General features: G+C 49.7%; 1 protein-coding gene across 6 annotated transcripts in view; it reads left to right on the plus strand.

Annotated features, from left to right (window-relative positions):
* Positions 1-23977, plus strand: part of ralgapa2 (Ral GTPase activating protein catalytic subunit alpha 2) — an 87317-nt gene that overhangs the window by 55429 nt on the left and 7911 nt on the right. For all 6 annotated transcript variants that reach the window (XM_062470492.1, XM_062470486.1, XM_062470488.1 and 3 more), the window contains 5 exons: positions 723-846; positions 979-1134; positions 4327-4485; positions 5830-5957; positions 23579-23703. In XM_062470492.1, the coding sequence (XP_062326476.1) occupies positions 723-846; positions 979-1134; positions 4327-4485; positions 5830-5957; positions 23579-23703 (692 nt within the window). The remainder of the gene's footprint in view (positions 1-722; positions 847-978; positions 1135-4326; positions 4486-5829; positions 5958-23578; positions 23704-23977) is intronic.

Consider the following 23977-nt stretch of genomic DNA (forward strand, 5'->3'; position numbering starts at 1 on the left):
GAGCTCACTAATGAACTGGTCTGCAGATTAGCAGATCTCACTCTCAAGGCAACGAGTCTCAGAACCACTCAAGGCGCTAGTCAGCCTCTCCTCCCCCTCCATCCATCCCACCATCCCCTCCTTAATAATCCACGCAATCTCCGGCTGATCACAACTCTAGAGCACTCACACACACACACACATGCATGCACACAAACGGACACATACACGGGGACACACAGAAACACACGCACACACATGGTGCGATCAATAGGCACTCCACACTGCTGATGACTGGGGCTTATAAAAGAATGCCCCCAGGATTGAGCTTTGCTTTCCCAGTCGGACATACCTTGGTCGCACATAGCAACCTGTGTCAAAGCGTGCAAAATGCCTCCAATTTACCAATCCGCCACGTGCTACCATGGCAACGTGGAAATCACGGGGGTGTCTTTCTTGGTTATTTAGTTTGTGACATGGGACAGTAAATACAACCAGTGTTAAGACACATTATCAGTTATTCAAACTCTGTTTGTTTGGATATCCATGCTTAGAATATAAAGGTTCACTATTGATGAATTTCATATTTAGTGAAACAAATATTTTTTATTTAAACATTTCAACCAATGTAAAGCATCTTAACATGAACCAAACCCAGGACCCGGTGATGTTGGAGATACTTGATGCTTGTTGTGCCTTTGTGGTTCCAGGATGGTGACATGTCCTTTGTGTATGTTCTGTAGCAGGGAGACTCACAAGATAGCTGTGTTCTACATTGGAGAGGGTCAGGAAGACAAGTGTTCCATCCTGTCTAACAGCGCAGGCAGCCAGGCGTATGAAGACTTTGTGTCTGGACTGGGATGGGAGGTACAGACTTCTACCCAGCTACACACACGCAGACCTTACTTTCACACAAAGCTAACTTTCTCAAGCTCAGGTCCTTTCACACACACACACACACATCTCTAAGCTGCCGTGTGTGTGCCCGCTCTCCCTCAGGTGGACCTGTCCACACACTGTGGCTTCATGGGCGGCCTGCAGAGGAACGGCAGCACGGGTCACACGGCTCCTTACTACGCTACCTCCAACGTGGAGGTCATCTTCCACGTCTCCACGCGCATGCCGTCCAACTCCGACGACTGCCTCACCAAAAAGGTAGCAGCCCGCCCAACACCGAATATCTCGACTCTCCGCCCTCCCACCCTCCTTCCCCCAAACACACACACACCAACCTCAGTTAGCGAAAGGAACCAAGGACTTGAACAGACCTCGCCTTTATTGATTTGTCGTGAAAGGGACTGGGATTCGTTTGCGTGTGTGTGCCCTCGTGTTCTTCAGTGTGACGGGAGGGCACAGATCAAAAGAGCTTGGACAAAGATTGAGACAAACAGACCCAGTACACAGCATACATGGCTGGATGGCCTTGATCTGCCTGTGTGTTGTGTTGTCTGGGCCCTGGGCTCTGTGCTAAGCTGCCATCAGGTGGTGTGACTCCTGGGTGCAGCCATTGATTAGCATCCCTGGACAGGCCTGAAGTGGAGAGCGGAGCAGGCAAGTGAGGGAGGAGGGGGGGGAGCGGGCCTGTGCCGCTGCTGTAATAATCATGATTCCTCCCACTCCACCTCCTCTTCCTTCCTCATCTCGCCCCCCTCCCCGAGCGTTGTGACCAGGGCCCAGATTCAGCCATTAGCCCTCGCCGTCAGGGCAGGCGCCGGGCGGATGCCGGCAGGACCCTTTTATCCGCTTCCCGCGGTGGACTGCGAGAGCAATCGATGTGCTGCTCCAGCGGGGCCCCGGGCCCCTGTGCTCTCCCCGGCCACAGTTAGCATGGAGAAATGAGCCGCGAGGCCCCTGCCCGCGCCGCCAATCTTCTCATGCAGTATCCCGTCGAGAGACAAAATTCATCAGCCTCATACACCCCCCCCCCCATACACCCACCCACCCACCCCTCTCTCTCTCTCTCTCTCTCTCTCTCTCTCTCTCTCTCTCTGTCTGTTGTCTCTTCAAAAACACTCTGCTCCATCCGGCACCATACTGAACCTGTGCTCAGCAGCCGAGGAAATTAGTTAGGCCCATGCAGCAGATTCGATTCTGACTGGCCGGCGTGCACCATCGGAGGGGCGGGCCCCGGCCTTGACTGGAGTGTGCCGCCGGCCTGCTTCGATTCATTTGACCGGGAACCCCTGTAATTGCTCTCCTCACTCCTTTCCCCAGGTCCCAGCACTAGCCGCTGGCCCGGACAAGAAATTGGCAGCTTGGCAGCATGGGTGGAGTAGGGGGAGAGAGAGAGAGAGAGAGAGAGAGAGAGAGGGAAGGAGGGGATGAAAAAGAGGCTTTATCTGCGTCCAGGCAGGAAGTTTCTCTGTCTCTTTACAAAATGAAACTCCCAGCCACCCGCCCCTTTGCCTGCCTCCACAACCATAGACACACTGTGGAGAGGGGAGGGGGGGGGGGTTCCACTGGGGCAGATTGTCTGTTGAAGGAGTGGAGGGGTGGGGGGGGAGTAAAATAAGCCTCCAGCTAAACCGAAAAGAAAAGGAGAGAGGAAAAAACATGAATTCCTCCAATCCAATTGTGGGCTTCAAGGCAGTGCCTGGCCCAAGCTGTGGCAGCAGCTGGCTGTGGTAATGTGGTTATAGCAACGACCTTGGGGGGTGGGGGTCAGGCCATGTAGGGTCTTAATGTCAGTGTGTGTGTGTGTGTGTGAGAGAAATAGAGAGAGAGAGAGAGAGAGAGAGAGAGAGACCCAACGGACACTCTCACACACACACACAAACCACCCCAAGGCAAGCTTTACTGGCCTGCTGCATGGTGTTTTTATAAGGGAGGACTTGTGCAGTGCAGACCCCTGCTATACATGTGCATGTGTGAGACGCCCATAGGCCTGCTGAGGGTCACAAAGGGCTAATTGGACAAGAGCCTTTGACTCAGGTCATGATACGTACTGCAACTGACTCCACACATAGCTACAGTACTTACTGTGTGGGCCTTGGTGAGACTGAGCTTAATGCAATAAGACTACGGTGGCGTGTCAGCATTCACGCCAGCCCAGTGGTTCAGTGCACCCAGTGCAGTATGCTAACTTTAATTAGCATTCCCACCATTCCTGGCACCCCCAAAAAAGCATATTCAAAATGTTTGCCTAATTTGTCAGAGTGACTGACCTGCTGGGGAGCCATTGATCCTTGGACAGAAGAGCTGAACCCAGAGAGCGGCAGCACAATCAGCGTTGTTGTGGATTTGTTTAACATTATAACATTACCATAATTAAGGGCTTATAATAGAATGTGCTAATTGCATTTTTTGGTGGCGAGGGCATGTTTTCTTAATGGCTCATTAGGCCCTCCAGTACATTGGCAGATGTTTCCCTTTCTCTGAGTGAAGGCCCAGTCTAGGCTGCCACGATGCACAGTGACGGGCATAGGCAGCTCCAACACTTGTATGTGTGTGTGCGTGAGTGTGCGTGCTAGTGGTCTGCCCAGAGCTCTGTCCATACGGATCTGAGTGTATACCAGGGCCATGTGTTGAGTGAGCACGTGTGTGAAAGTGTTTGTCTCGCGGCCTTAGTGAGACCGCTGTAAACAATTGGACTATTTCAGACCAGCGTCTGTCAATTTCCTGTCATTTGTGTGGTTTTTTCGTCCTAGCTTCATTTGTGTTTGTGAATAGAATATGAAAATTGGTGGCAATTTGGTGTCTTGGTGGGAGGTTAATTGGATTTAAATGATTGCTTTTAAAAATGCCCAATTTTTTGTGCTTTACGGTTTGTTACTTGAATTTGTAATCATATTTCATATTATTCCAGAATTAAATGACTATAAATGCATACTAAAGCCTAGGCCACAGTAACATTTTATATTAAAGTAATTTTGTCTAACAACTCTTCTATTTGAATGATAACTGGCACTAGATCTGCACTCACCAGATTTTTTCTAATGCTTCTATCCTAGTCAGGGGTCTGTTCAGGATGGAAAAATATTTCTACACATCAACTGATCAACAATGTGTTTATTGGACTCATCATCCATATGGCCTCAACCTGTAATTTAGCTTGTAACATTTGACTTTTCGACCATTAAGCAGACACTTTTATCCGAAGCTACATAGGAATAGTGCAAATAGAAAGTACCGCAGAATACCAAGGATCAGAAGGGCATAGTACCACCTCTGTTTCAGTCGTCAGATTCAGGGAACGTTCTGGATTTTCTAGGCACAGTCCCCACATCTCAGCTACTAGCCATGGTGAACATCAATGACATCCCAACTCCAGTGTCTTGGTCTGTCAGCACTGTGTGTGGCGGCTGTAGCAGTAAGAGCGGCGTCTAACCCCCTGATGTGTCACCGCAGCTGCGTCACCTAGGCAACGACGAGGTGCACATGGTGTGGTCGGAGCACACGCGGGACTACCGGCGCGGCATCGTGCCCACGGACTTCGGAGACGTGCTCATCGTCGTGTACCCCATGAAGAACCACATGTACTTCATCCAGATCATGAAGAAACCACAGGTACTGACCGGACTCGCTCACATGTCGGAAAACTCCTGGTTCTGTGTGATGTTCTGTGTATTGTATACATGCACTTTTATTATCGTGTAGGCTATTCTTTTTTCTTTTTTTGCATTCTATGTGATGCATTGGCATTTTATTGCTGCTGTTATTTTGGCAAGGTCTCCCTTGTAAAAGAGATCTAGCATCTCAATGGGACTTCCAGGTTAAATAAGATTACATAAAAATACACAAAAAAACCCATCTCTGAGTAAAATTGCCGCTGAGCTATGTATGAACCAAAACAGACAACTCAACATCAATTGAGGATAGAGAGAGAAGACATGGAGAGTGGAGTGGGGGCAGAGAGACCGGGACTGGAGAATGATGACGGAATGAAAGAGGGCCGACTTGGAGAGAGAAAGAGGGAGGAGAGAAAGAGGGAGGAGAGAGAGAGGAGAGAGAGAGAGAGAGAGAGAGAGAGAGAGTTGTGTCAGCCAAACAGGGGCTTAAGTGTGGCACAGCGTTGGCCAGGAGAATGCTAGGACACACAGGGCAGCCTTGGCGCTTTACCCACCTGCCAACACGACTCTGCCAACGTAGAGATGATGGTGCCTGTACCCTTCTGCCAGGCCACTGCCTGCCACCGTGCATGCCCAGAGACAGACAGCATCTGAACCTTCATCTAGCAAACACTACACCACCTCTCAAATTCACACACACAAATCACACACACTAGCTACTACAAGGGTGTTGTAAAAGTTCATTGTCCTGAGCTGACCCCAAGAAATTAGGCTTTATCTTTTATGTTCAGTATAAATTGTTTTGAATGGGCTTGCTGTCAGCACTTACTGTGTCCTGGTTATTAGAGTGCCGGGTGCGTTTGAATAATGAGTTGGACTGTGGAGAAACAGCAGGAGCTCTCTCTATCTAACTGTCTCGGAGGGCACACTGTCTTCAAATTTCAGGTCAACGATCATTCAGCCACAGTGATTTAGGAGCGCTTCCCAGATACATGAACAGACGTGTGTTCCCACACACACTGCTGCCTTCCGACGCAGACAATTCCTATTGTATTTGTTCAGGGATCTTTTCTTTGGTATCAATCAATATTCTGATCTTAGTTGCCTTAACATCGATGTGTGCTTTTGTCATGCTAAGTAAGATGTGATTTATTTGACAACGTTTAACCTTGTTGCTTTACTCCTGGCAGATAGGAAACAGACCACAACAGCAATATTACTTATTTGGATGCTTTTAAAGAAAAAAGAAAACACACACATTAACATTAGTTTTATTTGCCAAGTGAATACTCTGCTGTCCCCCCTCTCTTCATTTCTTTCTCCTTTTTCGTCCCTCTCTCAGGTTCCTTTCTTCGGTCCTCTGTTCAATGGAGCCATCGTGACGGGAGCGCTGCTGCCCAGCCTGGCACGGGCCACCTGCATCAATGCCAGCCGAGCTGTTAAGTCCCGTCTGACTCTCTACCAGAGCTTGTATCCTTTCTGCTGCTCCGCACTACTGTACCTTGGCTGGGTGTGGGTGTGTGTAAATAATCCGAGTCATAGTGTGGGCACTCACAAAAGGAAGGTTTGTGTGAAAGTAATGGGGTAGGTGTGTGTCTGTGTTTGTATATCATTTCCATGTATATCATAGGGATTCGCCAGGTAGGCTGGTGTTTGTGTGTGGGAGTTTGCATGTATGGGTGGAGTCACATGCATGACAGAGGATCTTTTGATTTACATGCGTGATTACCGCTCATGGTGTTGGGTAACCTGTGACGCGCATAGCAATAGTATTACATCATCGAGCCAAAAACGGATGTGGCATCTCTTCATTTCAAATGCCCGCAGAAATGGGACTGTCTACGCACACACATGCAGGCCAATCCCTGTGGCAGCGTGTGTCGGTAAGGGCCTGACTCCAGCTGTACTTGTCAGTTGGTTTAAAGGGAATGTAATCACTGATGGAGATGAATTAGCATGTGAATGGCAGGAGGAGGGAGAGAAGGATGGGGGGGGGGGGGGGGGCAACATCTCTGAGCAGCCCCTGGGGGCGAAATCTGATCTCCCACAATGCCCTGCTCCTCAGGACAGGGTGTACGCTGTGGCCTGGCCCTGGCCGTCGTGCCAGTGTGCTGGTTGCCATAGAAACGTCTCCTGTTAAATCAAATGGGTCGTGTTTTGGGGCTTCTGTTCTGAGAGAAGAGGACAGTTTTGTAATAATGCGAACAGCTAACAACAAAGCCTTGTCCGCTTGCTCTCGTGTTTTCTGTGTGTGCAGGCATGTTTGTACACGTGTGTGTATGCACATTCACAACACGCCACCCCCCCCACACACACACACACACACCCCTTGTATCTACCCTGTATCAGCCTCCGCCTGCGTCCCAGGGGCACAGTAGTCACAGCAGAGTAGTCACAGCAGAGTGACAGATGTCTGTTACCCGACGCCAAGTCAACTATCCCAGTGAGGGGGGGGGACTGCCAGTGAGGAGCCCTCCAACCTCCCCCGGCCCATCTCCCTGTCTCCTCCCTGCCACGGAGGACCAGACCCTGGCCAGGCCAGCGGGGCTCAGACCCCCCCCCCCCCCCCCCCCAACCTGGCATTCCTTAGCAGCAGTAGCAACACAAAGGCCTGATCTCAGAGAGGAGATAACGATTGGGATGGGGATATGGAGTCTTGGCTGGCCAAGGCAGCCTCAGAGCCAAGTCTGGATGGACAGTGAGGAGACAAACGGATGGTCCCAGCCAAGCCCACTGCCAACACTGCCTGGTGTCTGTCTGTGTGGACGGGCTGCGTGTCTACCACGGCTGGACGACTTTTTTAGGGGACGAGGGATTGTAGTGAAACAAAGGAATTCTTACAGACATCCGGAGGCTTGTTTTTATTAGACGTACTGCGTTGTACAACAACAAAAAAATTAGTTTTTTTAGCGTTTGTTCGTCAAAAAAGCCTGAAATTAAAAAATGTTTGGAATGAAGCAATCTAGAATGTCATTGTAGTTCTATTCCCTAGGGGAATAACAGGCATACCGTGACGATATGATTCATCAAGATTTGACCGCCCTATACCATCCTTAAATCCTCTGCTGCTGTCAGAGGACTGGCTGTTGTATTGTGCCAGGTGCTTCACATTCTCCCCCTTTACATCTTAACCCTCCCTTCCCGCTGTCTTCTTCAGAAAATTTGGGTCATTTTTCCTTCGTTCTTTTTTTTTTCTCTTTTTTTTTCTTCTTTTTTTTGTGTGCACAAAGTCGCAACAACGTACCCCGTCTCTTCCTGGAGATGGCTGTTTTTGTGCAAGAGATGAAATCCCCATCAAGAGCGTCCCTCCTTCACAATGGCCTCGGCAATCCGCAATCTGCTGCCCGCTAGCCCTGCCGCTCTCCAAGGTAATTAGTTGAATATTTCTTCAAAGAGAAGCCATATGACCCCTGTGCGTCCACATGAAAGGGGAGCGCGGCGCTGGGGCCCTCTCTTCCCACCCCACCACCGCGGGACTGGAGAGGCGTGCGCTGGCCCGCCGCTCTGCCGCTGGTTCACTCGGGCTAATTGGATTTGATATTGAGAAATGACTACAACTAGCCTCATGGCTGCAAAAAAACACACACACACTGACACACACGCATAAAAAAGCCTACTGACAGAGTGAATGAAGTGGTGTACGAGGGTGTGGTTGAATGTGTGAGTATGTTTACGTGTGTGTGTGTGTGTGTGTGTTGATGTGTGTGTGCCCATTGGCCGCAGGTGTTTTTGATCCAAGTCTAACCAAGGGTTTGTGTTCTGCTATCTTCACTCGTGCATCAGGTCAGCATGTACTCCGCTTATTTAATCAACAATGCAGCAATATCATTTTCTTGCCCGGGGGGCACCGTATTTAAGAGACACTGCTGTCTCACACCCAATAGAGTCCCTTAGAAATCTTTCATAATGTGTCATTTATTATTGATACTGAACTCATAAACAAGGCAGCTGTCTGAGCAACAGACTCTTCCTATTGAGAGAAGCTGGACAGAAAAGTGGAATTGACAAAATGTGTTCTATTACACTACACACTGTACTTATTATTACACTACCAGTAGTTGTTGTTTTTTTCCCAACCTCCTTTTTCCTGAATGTGTCGACTATGGCCTACTGATAAGCGTGACACTGATATATTGACATGCTGTGTACTGACTAAAATGTCGGTACAGGAAGATGATGTGGCAAAAGCAGGAGGTCCTCTGGTGGGTCATCACCGCTGCCACGTGTCCTCCTGCCCCTCCCTCTTATGGCTGGAGTCTTTTAACCAACAGACACTACATGTTACTCTTGAACAAGCTCTACTTCAATGGTTTTATGTGCTCTTCATCCCTCCTTGTAAGGGCATTCTTTGTACACAGGGTGGTAAGGTGTGTTTGGAGGTGTGTGTGTTTAGGCTGCTGAAGACTCTAATAGGTGAGACGGAGGAGAGCTGACCTTCATTCTGAAACCCAGCTTCCCTGCCGGTCAGAATCAATAGCTTGTGCACACTGCCCCTCGCTCCTCTCCCCTGGTACACATGCACACGCAGACACACACAGACACACACACAGACACACATCCATCTCCGGGCAGCGATCAATAGCCATAATCTGTTCCTGCCCATGGCTGGTCATGCGAGCCGGGCTTTTAGGTGGCATTGTGAGGAGTGTGTAGGGGGAGGAGGTGACCCATCTCCCCAGCAGAGACACCCAGACAGAGCTTCTCATGGTGCCCCTCCACCAAACACTGGGGTCGTGCCTCCCTGTGTTGAAACATGTCAGGCTCATGAGACAGGCTGTATAGGGTTAGTCCTGTGAAATCTACTGTTACGTTGTTCACCTTTTATTTACAAGGTACATCAACTTTTGTTATGCCGATAGTTATTAAGCAGAGTTGACACTCCTTTCTCAAAGCATTTCAACCTTGTTCATCTCTTGGTTGACTAACAAAGGTGGGGGCTTTTCTCCCATTGAGAGAAAGATTATTTACCAAGTGGAGATGAAAGCATGTCTCTAATATGTGTGCGTGTGTGTGTACGCGCGGGAGTACGTTATGAATAGATACTGCCATGTTAGTGTTAGTCACAAATGCATTATTTAGCAGTCCTGATGGGCCTAATTTGCCAGCTGTTGTGCCTACCCTCATCAAGAGTCTTGAGTATGTGTAATACCCAGCGGGCTGAATCCATGTGAACGCAGTGCTCGGCTGGGCACAGTCTGGAGTCTGCCCTGCCGCACTCTGATTGGCTGGGGACTGGAGTGTGGATAACTAGCCCACTTCCTGCCAATGGCCCCGCCCCTCAGGGAGAAGTGGAGTGTGAACCTGGAAGCCAAACACGACTCAGAGTTGACTGTACCTTGAGAGAGTCTCGTTGGTTCTGGGGGAGTTTGAGGTCATAACAGCCAGTCTCCGTTGTTTATCAGTTAGTGGAGAGTCTCAGGTGCCTCGGTCACCAAGGCGCTGCCCAACATAGTTTCCAGCACCCAGAGATCATCCAGCAGGGGTAGACTCACTGTAGCCGCCCTGGAGTTGGATGTGCTGTTCAGGGTGGGGTTGATGGGGTCAGGCTGGGTGGGTGGGGGGCTTGTCAGGGGGTAGTCGGGTGCACTTTATGCAGTGGAAAAGAAGAAGGGTGGGGGGGGGGTGCGATCCTGAGTTCCCCTGCTGAATGTTTTAACCTAATCCCATTATCAGTGTAGCGCACTGCCTCTCTCTCTAACCTCCGCTCCCACCCCTACACCCCAACCCCCCCCTGCTCCTACCCACACCCCCACACCTCTCTCCAGCTGACCAGCTGTTCCCGGGGCTTGCGACAATGTCCAATGTGTTCAGATCACTGAGTCTCTCCCTTACACACCCACCCACCCTCCTACACACACCCACTCCTTTACACACACTTCCACACTGGCCCCCCAGAGCTGCAGACAGCTCAGCCACTAGGGTCTAGTTGGGGGGGGGGGGGGGGCTACTAGGAAGAGGAGGGGTAATAGAAGAGGGGGGGGGCAAGCACAGGCCTGTCAAACCCAGTAGCCCTGACTCAGGAGGCAGGCAGGCCCAGGCCTCCGGATGGCATATGGCGTCTAGCTTCATACAACATGCAAAAGTATTCTCCCCCTTGCCTCCTCTCCACCCCCATCCCACCCTCCCCTGCTGCTAATGCAGAATGACTCATAGCATTTCTCTTTTTTCTTCTTCTGCCTGGCTTTCCCCCTCTTCTCCTCCTCATCCTCCTCCCCCCTCCTACCAAACCCCAGGCCTATAACAAAAGGCATCCCCCCTGGTGCACCCACACAGGGAAAGCCCTGGGGGCCCAGGGGCCGAGGACTGAGGGAGAGAGAGGGCTCTTAAACACAGGTAGAGCAGGCGTGGAAACAGACGGACGACAGCAGGGATCCAGGGCCTGATGACAGTCAGGCCCGCCTGGGAGGGGACACACACACACAGTCACACACACACACGCACAAACAGTCACACATACACAGTTGGTGTTAGTTGTGGACTGGTGTTTTTGTGGGAGCACCAGTGATGGGGGATAAGAGGAACGCAGAGGGTTATCTAGCTGCAGTCTGTTTGTGTTCAAAGATGTGACGCGCTGCTGCTTTGCTGCATTTAATATTTCTGCAAAACTCCCTAGACTGAATTAAATCTAATTAGGGAATTAAGGACATGTTGTCCATATGCTGAATTTTACATGTGATAACAGCCAACAGTGTAACACTGTCATTCTCTTTTAAGTGATATAAGGACAGTGTTATTAAAACTATCTAGCTTGGCACTCTGAATGTACAGTAGTTTCTTACTATAATTTCAATATAGCAGTACGTGTTCGGTTCACTATTACTGATGAGACCCAACCCTTACACTGTTGCCTTTTGTATTGCTGACATAGCACAGCATAATGTTACTGGAAGAATGTCATGCTTCGAGTATTCTTAAACTTGAACCCCCTCCCCCCCGACCCCACTCCACCCCACCTCCTCTCTCTCCGTCTGCTACGCTTTCATGCCTGACATCTGTCCGTTTGAGGGGCCAAGAAATGAGCGGCAGCCAGGATGCCAGTTATTTTGCGTGGGATCTCCCTTTCTTTCCCATCCCCAGTGGGGAGGTGTGAGGTGTCAGGTAGCATTACCTAGTCCCAGTCCATACCATTATCAACCTGTCAGGGGTGGACCGTGGAGGCGTTTGGTACTTAACCCTAGCCAAGCCCTAGAAATAACTCCAGAGGCTGTCTTTGTTACCAACAGTGTCAGATCCTTTGGTATTTTCCTGTACTTGTTCACAATATTTATACATAGAAAATTACATTAAATCTTTGATTATGATTATTGTTTGTGACGAACCCTAACCCCAAGAGGAATATATAACATATATATGTTGTTAATACTTTCTCAGTGTTTCTATTAATTTTAAAAGTCTGGTACTGTATGTGAATGTAACTGTCCCCATAGCCCAGGCTGTCCTTTTGTGTGTACATTTGATTGTTTATTGTTTTTTTGGAGTTGAGGCTAGCTTCTTTAATACAAGATCATCCTCGCTGTCCATCCTTCAGACTCTCGCAGTGCATTGCTGTTAAGAGTCCATGTTAATTGTGATTGATGTGTGTGTGCCTGGCTCTACCCAGGGTGTAAAACTCTGGGTCTGTCTGCTCTAAGTGATTAGCATCCAGCTAGCCATTCCATCTGTTCCCCTAGCCTTGTTTAATTAATGAACTTTCTTTCTCCGCCCCTAGCCAGCCAGTGCAGCACTAAAGGAAAGCTGTTAGCCCTCTCAGGTTATCCAAATGGATGCCTGTTCTTGTTTTCCCCACAATGGGTGCATTCTCATTGATTAGTTGTGTTTTGTTTCCCCCTCTTTTGTCTCTGGGTTCTTGAGGGAGGGTTAATGAGGTTTTCTGGCAACCGCCAGCACAAGGAATCTGCGGATAAATGGGATTTTTTTTTTTTTTTTTTACGCACTTGGCAGAAGTGCAAAAAAAATCGCTTTGTCTGAGCGTGAGCATGCTTCTACACACTTGTTTGTCTGCGCACACACAAACACTTGTCAGCATGTGAGTGCCTGCATGTGTGTCAAATATGTGGTTCTCCTCTTTGGATTCGTGTCAGTGGGCTCTGGGAGGTGTTGCCAACTATTTTTGGAAACCTCTGGCCCTCTTTCTCTAGTTAAATTGTAGTCTTCCTCCCTCACTCTTTCCTTCCTTCCCCCGTTTCCTTCCAACTCTCTCATTACAGGCACCGGACAGTCTTTGTCCCCAGACAGCTCCCCCCTCCTTTGTGCACAGACTCACTCATCGACATGGTCGTGTGCCCGTGTTGGAGCCCATATTTCACGCTCAGCTCGCCTTTGTTTGACGCCCGCCCAGATAAGGATCCCAATTCTAGGGGCCTCTCTGATATTGAAATCCGACAGCGGCGCACTGAGAGCTTTCAATCATCCATTATCTGGGCTCGAGTGATTACCATTCAATCTCCCAGGGCCCATTCGGTGTTCGCGGCCAACGCTCAGCAGCCAGAGTCGTATCCCCTCTGCAAGACCAGGAACCAGCCAGGCACCATGTCACGTTCAGGCATATCCGTAGATATTTCCGAGGCGGACTTGAGACGCATCCGTGTTCGCCTCTGTGGGGGAAATGTCAGCAAAATGTCAGTCATGACCATCCCCTGGAATCTCTCACTCTGTGATGTGGCCCCAGGGTTTAGTGGCTCTTTTGTGAAGACACCGCTCGCTTCGTTGACATTATTCCATTTTCTCTCTTCTTTTTTTTTGGTCCATAAATGGACTTTAGCTTTTCAATTCCCTTTTATCATAATTAGGCCTGGCCTTGAATTGTGCAGGTTTTATTTATTTATTTAAAAAAGACATTGTATTTTTTATTTTCTTTTTTTGGGGGGGGAGGGGGGGCGGTGTGCCTGCCCACGTTGTGTTTAATGTCACAGACTTAATTGGTTATTCTAAAAAGAGGAATTAGTTGATTATTTATAAGTTGCACATAAATGCCTCTTTAAACAGTTCAAAGGCAGCGCCTGCTCCTTCACTTGCCTGTGTCCATTGTTCTCCATTAGAGGATGTCCTTGTCCTGCAGCATTTCCATTTTTGCACTAAATGGAATTTATTTCCTACATAGAGACAAGCAACGACAAACAAAGCAGTAACAAAAACAGAACATTAAAGTCGTCCATCGTGCTTTTGTTTGCCCCTTCTTAGGGAAAGCACTCTTTGATGTGGTAATGCCCAGAGACTGTACGTTGACAAGTGGCAGGCCATACTGGGACTAGCACCAGGTCTTCCTGTGTTTGCTAGAGTTTTGGAGTGTGTGTATGCGTGTCTGCACGCGTGTGTGCTTTTGTGGTTGAGGCTTGCGACAAAGAGAGAGCTTTATCAGTATTAGCACTAGTGAGAACTCCTGAGGTATTTCCACAGATCGCTTCATAAGCAGCTCAGGATGCATAACCCTCTTAGCTGAGACTTCATTGTCTCCTCTTCTCTAAATACCAGGCTTGGGACAACAACAACATCAGATAACACTGTGGTGTTCGCATGCTCCTCTCCCAGGTTTCACAGTACATAACGTTGATGGGAAAAATCCCTTATTTGCCAGATCTTCACACTCACAGCACAGCTTTGTACTGAGAAACAAAAGCGCCCAGCTCTTCAGCTGTAGGTGCTGCGTGCTGGGCACATCTTCATTAGTTATGTATAGCCGCTAATTACTATTGATGAGATTCAGGCAGATTTCGGTACAAATCTATAGCCATTGTGATTCTAATGAGAGTTATTTACTCTCAGATCTGCTAGCCATGGGGGATATGGGATGGAGATGCTGGGCTTTGTGGAGCCAGATATAGCCTGGACCAGCACGGCCCATTCTAAAGCCTCCTACACCCACTTGTTTTTGTATCTGCTGACTCCCCCGCCCCCCCCCTTCCCAAACCCCCCCTCCCCCGGTATTGTCACCGTCTGCTGGGATGTATAGCACTTCCCGCTCCCCCATCTGTTTTTGTCCGCCATGAAAAGGTCCCATTATAATCCGTCCGACCGCGGCTGCCGGGGACATGTAGCCATGAGCGGGCCGGGACTCCCAGAGGCCCTGGCGTCGCTGCTCCTACAGTACTCCACAGTTTGAACCATCTAGACTACCCCACCCCCCACCCACCCCCCCTCTTGAAGATCTTCACTTGGGGCCCTAGACAGCTCTGCATGCCGCCCCCCCCCCCAACACACACTCACACATGCGTACACACACATACTCACACTTTTGGAGCCTGTTGAATAGGGGGGCATGCAGAGCTCCTATACGCCAAGGCAGTGTTCCTATTAACCCTTGAGTGACTGGGTAATGTCATTGAAGGAGGGCCACCTGGCTATGAGACAGTACAGTCAGCTGCCTGCTTGCCACTGAAGGGCCACAGAGGAGTAGAGAAGGACCAGGTGTTGGGCCCTAGAACCCCCTAATTGTTGCCATGTAATAGCCTCGCTTGACTGCACACTGTAGCCCGGGGGCAAGGATTAGGTGAAAAGCTGTTGCCAACACAGAAGTCCATTTTATTTTCAGACGTTTTTTTTTTTTTTGCTTGTGTATATTTTCTCTCTTGAAGAGGGGGGGATATATCCAGCTCTTTGATTATTCCATCCAGGTTGGAGTCTGGGCCCCCCTCCCTCTCGTTCTGCCTTCTTCATCCCCCTCTTTCTCTTCCTCGTCATTCATCTCCGGCCTGGTACACATAAAAGGTTGCTTTAGGCCAGGAGGATGCTGGCTGTAAGAAGGCAGAACAAACACGTATACACATGAAAGAAAAGGCTGAGGGAAGGAAATGGGAGGATTGGTTTCAGACCTGGGTGTGCCTCAACATAAGCTGCTATGTATTCCAGAACATTCCTGGCAGGTGAACAGCCATATAGCAACAGTTGAGGTTCATTGGCTTCCACCTGCGAGCTTCCACTGGAGCACTCCCACCCCAGAGAGCCTTCCCTCCATCAGTCGGTGTCTTTCTTGTTTTGCACTTCTTTGACTCCCCAACCTGAAGCTTCTCTCGGCCCTGTTATTATTCTAATGGTCTGCCCACAGTGGAAACGATCCAGAGAGAAGAGAAAATTGTCCAGCGGCATTGTCTGTCTCTGTGTACGTGTCACTTTTTGATAAAGAGCTCCCAACCCCAATACAACCACAATGGCATTGATTGAAATTATGTCAGTAATGCCAAAATGAGGGCAACCGAATTCACTCTTGTCCCCGTAACTAACCCTTCCCCTCTCTGCGCCTCCGTGTTAACTGCGATCACACGCCGCCCCTGCCACTAATCATTAGCATTCCCGCTAAATGCCTGCCGTTTTGTATGAGGCCAGACGGCTCAATTTGCCCGATGAACCTTTCACAGCATGGGGGCAAAGCGGAAACGGGAGTATGCAGCGATGAATGGAAGCACGTCCTGAATGCGCCTCACCAGTAGCAGGCGCAGGCTGAGTGGCGCTAACGCATCACAACCATTCCCCCGCACATGCCGCCAGCATCATTAACATTGCAGAGGCCCCAGTCTGTATGGTTAATATTTCATTACCACTGGTTGGAAAAGTGCTTGTGTTATCGTAGGGTTAAACCAGTGTTTGGCATGGCACGGCTTCATCGAGCTCCTTTGGAAACCGAGCCGTCTGGGGGTCTCTGTGAGCCATGGAAAGTCATCTCGCAGTATATCCAGCTGTTGCTGTTGGCTTAGGAGCAGGTTACAGTGTGCGTGTGTGTGTGCGTGTGCGCGTGTGTGTGTTTGAGCGAACAGGCTTGTGTGCGTGTGTTCCCACATGGTTAGGCTCCTCTGTTCTCCTCTGTCATTTTCTGTCTTGATATTCTTCAACATCCACATCCAGCCCTAATTGTCTCATTATTTCCAACTGTCCCACAACATTCCCATAATACTGTAACTCTCGTCTTAATCTCCCCTTTCCGAATCATCTTTATATGACTTTCCGTTAATGCATCACAGCCCTGTAATCTGTCTGTATTTGATTAATCAGGTCTGCCCATTGTACTTCACTTCTAAGGCCAGTCCTTTAGCCATCATCAATGGAGACCAGGGCCCTTTGAAAAGGAGATTAGTTACACAGAGCTCATCTGAATACACGAGCAACCATGTTCTCTTTTCAGAGGAAATTATCTTGTTGTGTTAACTAACCTACTGATAGTATGATAGATTTGTTAGAATCTGCAGATCATGAAAGAGCTCCTGTTTTCTGATGGTTAAAAGTGAAGCCAGACAGTGATAAGTCAAGAAAGAAAAAAATCAATAAGAAAAGGTAAAATGAATGGCATAGCTTTCCAGGTGGCCATATGCATATCGGAAGACTAACTGTCTGGCCCCTTGATTTGTTATCAAGTGCTAATCGATTTATCGTGCGTCACGGGGGAACAGTGGGGCGCAGAGGGCGTGGCATGCCTGAGGAAGTGGGCGACTGCTTGGTCCATCCCTGCCATAAATAAACAGCCGTGCCTGCAACCAGACACCTCGCCAGGTTTACACCAGAGGTAAAACTGTTGATGTTGCTGGCTCGCACTGATGATGTCACAGGTTAGGAATGATGTCACTGCCATAACTCCCTGTCCCCTTGTCTTGACTCTGAGACGGACGGTGGAGAGGTGTGGAGGTCTGGGCCCTGGAAACTGACGCCGGGGGAGATGAAGCCCCCTGGAGGTGTCATTAGCCCGGGCATACGCTGTGACCTCCTCCCCTGTCTTCTTCTGGGAGTCTGGGACTCTTGCAACACTGCTAATTAAGATACCTGTTAAAGCTCTCTCAACCGGCCATTACATTAGACAGCACTCCATTCATTGTAGCATCTTAACGCGCACACACACGCACAAAAAAGCTACAATGTACACACACTGTTAGCACTCAGTGCCTTGCCTTGTTTCCCTCACACACCTCCTCTCTTGACTCTCCAGGAAAAAGCTGTTTAATGAGACACCAGGGTCTGAGTAGCTGCCCATGCATAATGGGATGGCGGGGCACACACAGACACACACATTCACACTCTCCCTTCTGGGTAGTATCTGTCATTCCCTCTCGGTCTTTATCCCTCTCGCTTAGTTGTTTCTTCCTTTCACTCGATCACGTGTTGTCAAGCCCAAGTCATCTCTTTCGCTCCACCTCTCCCTGTCTCTCCCCTCCTGTTCTTCTCTCTCTCTCCCTCTCCCCTCCTGTTTCCCATAATCACCTCACACCTCTGGGGTCTTCCACTGGGACGAGCTTCTCACCTCAGCCAGCGCTGTGACAACAGGTACCACAGGTACTCACTCACCCAGCTTCTCTTCAATCAACACCTGCTCCACTCCTCTACTCTCTCTCTCTCTCTCTCTCCCTCTCTCCCTCTCTCTCTCTCTCTCTCTCTCTCTGTCTCTCTCTCTCTGTCTCTCTATCTGCTCTTCTCCTTGCCTCCCTCTGTCTGTCCCTCACTCTCTCTATTTATTTCCTTCTACCCCTCTCGCCCTCCCTCTCTCCCCCATCTTCCCTGTATCTGTCCCGCACTCTCTCTCCCCCCCGTTCTCCTTCTGTTTCCCCATTTCTTTCTTCCTCCTCTTTCTACACATCCCTCTGCTCTCTCCATCTGCTTCACCACTCCACCTTGACAGATCTCTCTTCAGTTTTTCTACACCATTGCATCTAGGAGATGACATTGTGACGCTCTGATAACTTAACCACAAAGCAGGGATCTTGTGCAGGGATTGTGACTGCATTAAAATGACTCATGATCACAGACCCTGGCCCACATTGCTAAACCATACCTTCCACGTCTAACATTCATATACTAGGTAAAGTATATTTGTGTACAATGGGAAAAGGGAGGACAAGAAATTGGACTTTCACAAATCTCTTCCCACACTCCTGCTGCTACTTCACTTGCCCACCCTCCCCTGCCCATCCATTCAAACACCCGGGACCTTCTCCCCCTTCACACACACACACACCCCTTAACGGCCCAATTATGTGACTGCTGAGAGTCAATGGTACTGTGGCGGGCCACTCCTAGTCTCTCCTCCTCAGGAAGGTCAAGCTGATTGGCAGAGGTTAATGGGCAGACGTGGGCAAGAGAGGGGGTCAAGCATCTCTGGGCCCCCTCCACCACCACTTTCCAAGCCCCCCTCCCCTTCTCCACTTCCAGAGGGCCTCTTAGCAGGAGGACCTTTGAAAACAGGATTAACCTTGGCTTCTAGCTCTTTGGTGGTGGGTGGTATGTCTCTGTCATTTGAGCAGAATACTGCATTTGGACGTAATTTATTATCCATTATGACCAATGAGCGACCTCTCACTGCATGGATATCATGATGACTCATCGTGAATTGAGAGCCGTAATAAAGCATACATGTTACCTACACTGCAGTGTGTGAGAAGATGGGAGCCCCTACGCTCATAGACTCTGTACGCAAATGGCTGGAAGCAGTCGGCTAGCAGCAGCTTGTTAAGTTGAATCCCACGAGCCAAGTTACCACAGTAACCCAAAGAAAAGCCTCCTCAGAGCTGAGAGGACATGCCTGCACTCAGACTAAAGACCCTTCCCATTTGAGAGGGGCCGAGGCCTGAGGCTTTGTTCAAGATCATGACCTTCACCCCTGGCCTCCCATCCCACACACACATCCCCCTCCCCCCAGTGTCCCCTACCCTGAGGCCTCGGACGTCTTTAAATATATATTTGATCGATGCCCAGTGAGGGGTCCCTGGCCGATCCAGAGTCCTAGCTCTACGGAACCCTTGGAGGTCTTTGACCTCTGTTTGTCACGGTCAGAGGAGGTCATGCTCACATGTCATGGTCAGAGGGGGGGGGTCCTCTCATGATGGGGCATCCAAGTCCCAGATACTCTCTCTGCTGGCGTCTCATTGAGCACTGCAGAAACCCAGACCGTGTGGTTCATCTGGTCTGAATGGCACGTTAACCTCTCTGTGCTAGGTTTGAGGGTGTGTCCCTTGTGTGTGTTTACGTATCACTTAGAAACACACCGTTTTGGCTAAGTCTGTGGCATCAGGCCAGTGACATGCATGCTTGTCACAGATGTGTGCTCTTCGCGGCTGTCTGGGCAGTCTTGGTTGAGCGATGCGGCGTGAGGTTCAGAGGTCAGTGGTGGGGTGAGGCCTGCTGTCAGGGAGGTGCTAGTGGACACAAAGGGAGTGGGCGGCAGGACTGCTCCTCTCCCTCTTTCTCACTCTCTCTGTTTGGAGAGGAGGGGGGGTGTAGGGGTGGTCTGAGTTCGAGATAAGACCCCGTTGAGAGGGAGGGAGAGTGTATGTGGGGTCTGTGTGTGAAATGGAAAGTGACGGTGTGTGCGTGTGTATTTGTGCACACACTTTTCAGTTTATTTTACGTGTGGTATTCCAGGTCACAGAACGGGTCCCTCTGGACAGGACTGGGGGTGAAAGGGGGGGGGGGACCCATTTTGAGGAGCGGTCCCCTCAGAGAGCGAGGGGTGCGGGGAGGGTCCGGCGGGGCCGGGGCAGCCTGCTAATGATGAGCCATCTGAGGCCTCCATTCACCTTGAACATGGGCTGCTGCTGCCTGACCTTGGCTTTGATCCACAAAGACTCTTGACCCCCACCATTCCCTTTTGGACAACACCCCTGCCATCTGGACAATGCACACACACTCATGCATGCATATGCATGCATGGATGCACACACACGCAACCTCATGCGCACACACGTGCACACACAGGGGCATCATTGTTTGTCCTTCCTTTTTGATATCTGAGATTTTGCTGAAACAAACACACGGAATGGTATGTTGATGCGCGCGCGCGTGTGTGTGTGTGTGTGTGTGAGTATGAGCCACAAACAGACGTCTCACACCACAGACAAACGCCAGTTTTAAGCATGCTGTGACTCACTGCTGTCATCTCTAGCACTGTGGGCCAAAGGAAGAGAGGGGCAGGGTGTGTGGACTGTGGAGGGCAGAAAATGACTTTTATCTGCCAAATGTGTAAATGGACCATTGTTGAGTGGATTTGAATCACACTTTGAATCACACTTTTTCTTGGTGTTATCTGGCCAAATCGTTTTTTCTCTTCTCCCCCGTGTTCGATTTAAAATTGCCTTTTTCTCCTGTCAGGTAAAACCTACGTTTTACCTTGCTAGTAGTTTTGAAGATAGTCAGACGAAAGAATGCGTCAATACAGATATATTTTCTTTTGGGGTTTATCGTCTAGCTTTTAACACGCTTCATCGCAGTTACATTCCCGTGCCTCTCTCCTCTATAATAGGAATGTGCAGCGGGTCGGAACGCTTGGGATTCGTTGGAAATTCCCAAAGTGGTGCAGCACCCCAGCCGTTTCTTTGATCAGGCTTGCAGCAGTCAGCTGGAAGGTGGCTGTTATCCACAGCGACACGGGTGACTTGCGTTGGGAGACGCTTGGGAAGGAAGCGCGTCTCTGTGCTTCCCCGTTCTCTCTCTGTTTCACATCATCTCCAACTACCTGTGACCGGATTGTCTGAGCAACGCCAGAGTCGATAGTGAAAGGCAATGTCAGAAGACATTACCTGACGCCACAGCCTAACAATCTAATAATCGGCTCAATCACGTCCCAGGTTCAGGGGTAAATTCCAGACTGTACAAGCAAGCGTTTCAGCTTTTCACCTGCGGAACAGTTATTGGAATATGCATTTTCTTGCAGGCTTTGAACTCTCATGACAAATAAATCAAAATTTAAATGAATATGGATCCATGACTACCAATGAGAGTCCCTGACAAGTCCCCTAGTCGGTGGGCGGGTGGACACGACATGAGATCTTGTCTTTGCGTCAAAGCCCCCGTTGCCATGAGCATGTCCCTTAATTGAGTAGAGTGGAGCGGCATCCAGGAGCAGCCCAGTCTCTGAGCAGGAGAACGCGCTGTACCCATGGTGGAGTAATTACAGACAAACATCGGGAGAGAGGGATGAGAGGAGAGAAGAGGAGAGGACAAGATTACCCCTCACTGCATTAGGCCTTATTGTCTGCCGCAATTCTTTCTTTTTTTTTTACGTGCCGATAGCATCGCACTTTTACTTAAATGACCTTATTGGAGCTTTTACTGGTGCTTATCTCTTTTCTCTCTCTCTCTCTTCTCTCTCTTTTCTCTCTCACCCCCCTTTCTCTTTATCTCTCTATTCGCTCTGTGCCCTTAGTCTTTTTGTCTCACCATGTCTCTCTATCTCCATCTCCTCCTTTACGATCGCTCTCTGTATTTGTTTGTTTGTTTCACTCTTGCTCTTCATGATTTGTTTTCAGACTCCCTCTCCCTCACTCCCAGTAGCTGGGATAGAAACAGGGGCAGCGACAGAGCACAGGGTTGGGCTACTTGTGTGTGAGAAGAGAGAGAGTGTGTGAGTGAATGTCAACTGGCTCCAGCTGGAGTCAATATTTGCTTTTGGAATCTCAATAACAGGGCAGGTTTGAGTCATCTGCATCTCTGATAATGGACACCCATATGGCTCTGTTGACCCACTGGCCCAGGGCTGTAGTTGTCTCTATCTCTCTCTCTCTCTCGTCTATTCTTCCATTTCTCTCTCTCTCCTACTCTCTCTCTTGTTCAGTTCTGACTTGAACAGATTTCCTCGTATTTGTCTAATGCTTTCTGTCCATCTCTCATTTCTCTCTCTCTCTCCCTTGCTCCATCTCTGACCCTCGCTCCCCCTCTTTCTCCTTCTCATCCATAAAACCCTGGGTATGACCAAGCACACCGAGCTGTGACCAAGGTTGCCATGGCAGCAAAGCCAGCAATGTTCTGGCGGTGTCTGGTGGTCAAGACTGCCGAGTCGTGAAACACCAGGAAATGATGACCATGCGCCAGAGGAAAGCGGAGGCGTACCGTAAGATCGGAGCTCCGGAGCGGTAAGAGTGTCACAAGGCTCCCTGAGCCTGATCCTGGACAGGCTGTCCTGACTCCCTGTCTCTCCGTCGAAGCTTGAGAGGCTCTGGAACCACTCTGTCTGCTTTGTCTCCTGACAGCCAACACACTTCACACATAGCACAAATACACACTCACACACGCGCGTACACATAAACACACTCTCTCTCCTACACGCGCACACATAAATACACAAAGACGCACCGTCAGACACACACAAATACACACACATTCCCTGATTCTCCTCGATTCTTTTTCTCTCTCATTGTCTCTCTGCACCTCTGTTTCTCTCCTGCCGTCCCTCCCTCCCTCCCTCCCTGTCTCTGTGTCAGCATGGTGAGCAGATTGTCTGCAGCCGTCTCCAGTGTGTCCAGGGCCTCAGGCTCAGGTGCCTGTCAGACCCACTTTGCTACGGTTCCCTTTAGACGTTGGTCACGCCTGCCTCGAACCCGGCTGTGCCGACACGTACCCAGCCCAGCCAGTCCTGACAAACCTCAGCCTAGCCTAAACTACTCCTGTTGAAAGCTGGTTTAGCCTGACCGGCTCCAGCCAAACCTTAGCCTTAGCCTAAACTAGTACAAGTCCAGGCCTGGCCTGGCCTGACTACTCTAGCCTAGGTTACCATAGCATAGCCTGGCATAGAGACAATTGAGCCGTAGTGTAACCTAGTTCAGTCTCTCCACGGGACTGAGAGCAGTGAGGTGCTGGCAGCAGCCCTCTAATGAGCTGGGCATGGCACCAGTGGCTGCCTCACAGAGGAGGGACAGAGTTTGGCAGGCAATTTGTCAGGCTCCGGTCATCAACAAGGCATGGCCAAAGCAGACAGGCGTGAGGACCATTAGAGACACATTCTAGCACACACACTGTACCACATTCTCACACTCACACACACATACGCTCTCACAATTTAATGTGGCCCATTCTTTTCTACTGTACAGGGTTGTGTTGTGATCATGATATCTTTGGCTTGTGTAGTACAAAACAGACTGTATTTTTGGGTTGTGGGAAGAGAGATGGGGGACGGAGGTAGGGTTAGAGGGATGGTGAAGATGAAGGATCTCTGTCATGCATGTGATTATTGGATCTGGTCAATGCTTTCCCATTTGGACAGTATGCGTATCTTTCTCTTGTTATTTGTTTCACACTTTAAGTTATGCGCAGAGAGGTTTCAGCTAGGTGTGAACGGTGTGCAGTCTTCCTTCTGTGTTGTGTGTGTATGTGTGTCTCGTGGTTTTACCTTGACCGTAGTCTTTCAGCTATGAAGAGCGTGCTCTCTACCTGGAGGCCATCGTGCAGAACCACCGAGAGGTCATGACCTTCGAGGACTTTGCGTCCCAGGTGTTCTCCCCCTCCCCCAGCTATTACCCAATGAGCGGGACAGGTAAGAGAGCTGAACACACCTGCCACAGCCCATATCTCCTCCTCTGCACCGCTCTCTCTCTCCCTCTCTTACTCCCTCTCCTCCTTCTCCATGGCACACCTGTTTCCTCTCCTCCTCCCATCCCTCTGTCTCCCTCTCCTCCTTCCACAGCCAAGCAGGGTGATGAATATCAAACAGCCCTCCACACCTTCTGAGTAGGAGCAGCATCAAAGACCGCCACTCTACAAGTTTTCTCTGTCTCTCGCCCAATCTCTCTCTCTTTCTCTCCTCTCCT

The sequence above is a fragment of the Osmerus eperlanus genome, chromosome 9 (assembly GCF_963692335.1).
Source record: "Osmerus eperlanus chromosome 9, fOsmEpe2.1, whole genome shotgun sequence".
Lineage (NCBI taxonomy): Eukaryota > Metazoa > Chordata > Actinopteri > Osmeriformes > Osmeridae > Osmerus > Osmerus eperlanus.